General features: G+C 47.7%; 1 protein-coding gene across 1 annotated transcript in view; it reads right to left on the bottom strand.

The window, feature by feature from the left end:
• RBM18 (RNA binding motif protein 18) overlaps positions 1–5,437 on the bottom strand; it is a gene marked incomplete at its 5' end in the record, with an annotated part of 11,331 nt that extends 5,894 nt beyond the window's left edge. The window contains one exon of the mRNA XM_009084154.1: positions 5,364–5,437. Coding sequence (XP_009082402.1) covers positions 5,364–5,437 — 74 coding nt within the window. The remainder of the gene's footprint in view (positions 1–5,363) is intronic.
• Between the last annotated feature and the right edge of the window lie 4 nt (positions 5,438–5,441).

The following is a 5,441-nucleotide window of genomic DNA, read 5'->3' as shown; positions in this document are numbered from 1 at the left end:
CCTTCTCCCTGTACAGGCACTGCTAATCCCACCCCTTCCCTGTGCCAAGGAGTACCAGTGCACTGACTGGTGACCAAGGACATGACCAGGGCACACAGACATGCAGCCACACTCGCCTGGCAGAGCTGGGGAAGGAGGAAGTCAGAACAAACAAACTGCAAGCAGGAATTGCCAGTAGACCTCAAAAAAAAAAAGGCAGCAGACAGCACTCAGTATCATCCAGGCTCAATCTGCCAGTACTTCTGGCTCAGACAGCTTTTCAGTGACATGCACATGAAAGTCAGACACTTTTTTAGCCAATTATCTTCCTGCCATCCAGTGGGGAGTGTGCTGTTTCCAATAAAACTGGGGAAAGCCAGAGTAAATCTGTCTGCTTAGTATCTTGTGCATTGAGCAACTTAAAACAAGGAGCACATTTGTTGTACAGGCCACATCTAATCCTGAAAGTTCTTTACAGCTTTTCTCTGGTTCCCTGGGATTGAAGTGTTTAACAACACTGGCTGACTTAGAAGGAAAGTGACACCCGTTGCTGCTTCACTGCCTGACCCCATCTCTGGCATAAAAGAATTATTTAAGTGTTTAATACAAGGGTCTTAGTCAGGACTCCAGATAACACTCAGTGCTCTGAAAGCCTATCAGGATAACACAAAGTGCACATGGAGCACAGGGCACTGGATGAAACCTCCCACATACAGACACTAACAGTCAGCCCAAGACAGTCAAGTGCACTAGGCAACTACAGGGACAGTCCAAATGGGAAGGGCAAAGAACATTTTTCCTAATAAAGCCTGATAGGATGTCTGAAAAGGGCTTCAGCCCTTTGTTAAGCTTCAGGAGCCAGGCAAGAAAGTTCCAGGAATGTGAGTCATCCCACAGGATGGTCACGGTGGACATTCAGGATGTGCACTTTTAAAGAGGTGAAGGTGCAGCGTGTGTACAGACGAGCAGTGCAGGAGGGCCAAGTTAGCTCCCAGGGGAACACACACATTGTTATTGATTATGGAAGGCTTCCTATATCCTCTGGAATACAGGCAAAGTGCATGGTCTTCCAAGAAGCCGAAGAACCCTTAAACTCTGCTCAGGAGGCAAAAGAGAGAAGAGAGCAGAAAAAAAGGAGCTGATTATGCAGTAGCCAAGTTTCACCACCTCATGCTTCCAGAAAGCAGTCACAGATGTACAAGTGAAAACAGTGACTCGGGAGAAGTGATGTGTATAAAACCCCACATGTTGGAACTTCCAGAGCCTCCAAAATATGTAAATGCACCTCAGGTTTGTTTCTGTAAACATACTGCTACAAAAACCCCTTGGAATTTCAGTAGTATGGAAATAAAGTCCTTACCACTAGAATGCTGCTGCTCATTGCAGAGGCAGGGGAAGGGCAAGGAGGATTTTCCCTGTGTTGTTTAGCACCAACAAAACCCTACAGCTGCCCTGCCAAAGGAATACTTCGTGGTTTGTTTTTTTACGAGAACCTCTGTGTTCAAATAATACTTTCTTAGCAGCAAGGTGATAGTTGCTCCTTTAAAACAAATTTCATTAACAGTCTAGAAGCAACTTATGCCATCTATTCATATAGAATCTTTAGATCACAGAGGATGCAAACACTATTTTCGAGCTGTGCCTGCAATTTTATAACTGCAGTCCACCTACATGGAACAGTTCAGAAGTCCTGTACGATTAAAGGTTTGAGGTTGTGATTATGATTTGTATTGTTAAAATATTGAGGGTATTAACAGTAACTTGACGAGTAGTTCTTCAGGCCAAGAGGACTTCAATACTGAAGGAAAACCCATCATGGAAAACCCAAAGCCTTAAAAGAAGAGAAGTGAGAATGTGTTGCTTTACTATGGCAACAGTTAGGAAATTTACTTCACTCTTAGGGTGTTGAGGCACTGGGACATTGCCCAGGGAGGTGATGGAGTCACCATCCCTGGAGGTGTTTAAGAGGTGTCTGGATCTGGTACTGGAGGATATGGTTTAGGGGCAGCGACAGGTTAATGTTGGACTTGATGATCTTAGAGGTCTCCTCCAACCCTGACGCCTCTGATTCTATCCCCGTGGGCCGTGCAGAGCTCAGGAGTCACTCATACAGATGTGGCTTCGCCGCGCCGCGCAGATCCCGCAGCCAACCTCAGTTTCCACTTCCTGTCATCTGATGTGAATGCGAGACAAACCAGCAGCTCCCCCGTTTCCTTTTCCTCCTCTCTTCCTCCTGGCACCCCCAGCGCTATTCAGACGCAGGCAAGGCTTCCTCTGAACAATGCTGTCCCAAGGACCCCGCGCGGGGACCGGGCCACATGCGAAAACTATTATTGCGAGGAATTCTGCCCCACTGGGAGTCAGTGGGGGTCTGCAACAACAACTTGTGCACACATTGTTTTCTAGGTGAGACTCATCAAGATGGGATGCTCGACAAGAGGCACAACAGCCGAGGAAGTTGAACACCCGCTACTTTTTACCCGTGGAAAATGAATGGTCATTCAAAGGCTACGGGAAACCAGATAATAGGGATGTGTGACCAGAGAGCTGAAAACGAAATTTTTGGCTGTCCAAAATGCTGGGAAGTCTCAGAAGGCTTTACAAACAGGAATGGGCAGAGGAGGCAGTCCTACTGCACTTGCCACACAGATGTAACTAAACTACATGGGTTTGCCCCATGGGAAGGGAGCTCTGAGGGGTCATGGGATCAACCTCTGTGCCACAGAACATCCCCTTCCCAGCTGGGGGACAAATGCTGCATCTGGCAATGCCCATGGTGATGGTGAGAGGACTCTATGGCTTCCTTCCTCAGTGGCACCAAACCAGAACCAACCACCTGCTGCTGTCCTCGTGCCCTGCCGAGGCAGATCCCACAGCAGGGATCCTGCAGCCTCAGAAGTGCCTGGGAACAGTGTCTTAAGTCACAAACAGCTGTGAGGTCCCATGGTGCCAGCTCAGCTCCTTACACCTGCTAGGAATATACTCAGGAGACTCCTAATACTATCTTCTTTCCACAGGCAGACAGTTCTTTAAGGATAATGGATAAAAGCAGGCAATGTCCACCAGAAGACCCACCACAACACAACTCATGTCAGGGCTCCAGATGCTTTGAGACTCCCAGCTGAGGCACAGTTACTCAGCATATGCAATAACTGCCCAAAAGTCATCACCTCCCAGGCTGTAATTTGTGGACAGCCCTGCATTTATAAATCCCTGTTCTGCAGCTTGTGCTCCAATGTGTACATTACCTATTAACTCCCCAGTGCTTGACTGCAGCTATAGTTTGATCTCTAAATGGAAGTCTTGGATTGATTCAAAACTTTCTGAACTCACTTCTGCTTGAGAGTGTCACAACCACTTATTAACCCTGCCAACAACTCAATCAACTTTACTCAGTCTTAAACCCAACAAAGAAACTACACAAGCAACTCTTTAAAAAAACAGATAAAAGCAGCAAATGAAGAAACAGCCATTCAGTTTTCAGGTGTTCGATTTAGCCATGTGATTAGTAACTTCAACAGGGATAACTGAGATGAGCAACTATGAGCAGAAATGTAAGCACTTAGGCTAAGAGAATAAGGGTCAAGATGATTTACAGAAACTTGCTGACCTTATGTAGGACCACTCACTTTCTCTCCACATTGACAATGTGTTAAAAGGAACTTCCTCTTCTTTTATTCACAAGGAAATGGAGATATAATATACTTTGCAGGACAGAACAGACATTTTTAAAGCAAAGACTAAGAGCAAGACACAGAATTATAAAGCCTGAAATAAGCAACAAGCACTGTCACTCCTCACTGGGCAAACTTTTAAACATTTAAAAGCACAAAAGCACTCTGGGTTTGATGACACTGGAGAATAAAGGTGGAGGACCTGTCCCTTGCCCCTTGCCCACAGCCGTGATGCTGCTCTGGACAGCCAGAGGGTACCAGGGCAGCTGTGCCCACCCCCAGGCTGTTGGGTCATGCAGCTGCAATAGGTTATTTGAAAGAGAACAGCCTGCCCAGCCACGAAGCTGACTGAAACCACCAAATACACTTCACTAGAGCAGTGAAAAACATTGAACTGTGCCATACACAGCTATTGCTTGTCTGGCCTAGATTCAGAGGAACAACCCAGATTGAAAGGGTCTCTAACACCAAGGATCACCATGGGAAGTGAAGGATCCAAGGCACTTACACCCACCTCTCCTCCCCTCACACTACTCCAGTTCCTGATTCTTTAAGGACGCAGCAAACAACACACTCTAGAATTCCTTTATCTAATTTTATGTGGTCAGTGGATGTGGACAAACCAGAGTAATGTAGCTGTGGGATAAAAATGGTAATTAATGCAGAAACCTCCCAAAGCTGAATGGCTGAAAAGCACAATGCATTAATGATTCCATTTAGAGGCTATTAGGGAGCTGCTCTGTTCAGATGAACCACACTTAGAATAAAACCCCAGCACCTGCACACACACAAAAAGAACCAGGAAGAAAAAGTATTCCATGACAGACACACACAATAGTTAATCAAAAATGCTTGTTCCTTAGGAGTGTGTAAACCCCAAATTGTTTTGGTTTGGTTCTTTTTCATACACCCTAGATTTCTCAGCACACTATCCAAATATTGGACAGCAAGTCATATCCCCTTGACAATTTAGCTGTTCCAATATTATGTTTGCTCAGGAGATAATTATCTGTAGCCTGGAGAAAACACAAAACGCACACACACGTGTTTGATTTACGCACTTACCCACCACGGCAGCTGGCCAAACTGCTCCCCACCTCACCACCACTCTGTTACTGCAGGAACTCACTGCTCAACCCACTCCCACTGCTGACACCAGCAAAACAACACAACGAGGCTCCTGTGTGACACAGATCCCTGGCTGCGAGACCTCCCCAGCCTACCCTCATTTCTCAACAAGCCCTAACCAACTCTCCATCACCATTTCCAGGGCTGTGCCTCGTTTTACTACTGCCTGTGCCACTGTCACCCTGAAAATTTCCCAGCTGATATTGCGACATGCCCCTAATTTAGAGAAGGATGTTTTCAAGCCCTGGGCTGCCAGCCCAAGCAGTGCCTTAGAGGATCACTGTCTGCAAGAGCTGCATCCTACCCTCGAGCCCCTTGGTGCGTGAGACCAGAGCAGCCTGGAGACACCCCACAAACACACAAACACACACTTTGGGGCATTCCCTGCCAGCCAGCAGCACCCAGCAGACTGCTGAACACCTCCTCCGTGCCCTGGCAACTGGGAGCAGGCGGCAAATCTGCTCGAGTGGGCGACAGAGGGACAGAGGCAGTGGCAAGAGCCGCGGATGCCACACCACCCTGTGCTGCCTCCCGGGCACCCCAAACCGAACCCGGGACCGGCGCTGCCGAGCGGGGACTCACTCGGTGATCTTGGGGTCGAGGTTGCCGATCCAGAGGCGGTGCCCGTCCTGCAGCGCGCCCTCGGACAGGATGGACGCG

This window comes from Acanthisitta chloris, unplaced genomic scaffold (assembly GCF_000695815.1).
Source record: "Acanthisitta chloris isolate BGI_N310 unplaced genomic scaffold, ASM69581v1 scaffold37551, whole genome shotgun sequence".
NCBI lineage: Eukaryota > Metazoa > Chordata > Aves > Passeriformes > Acanthisittidae > Acanthisitta > Acanthisitta chloris.
This window is presented reverse-complemented; position numbering and strand designations above follow the sequence as displayed.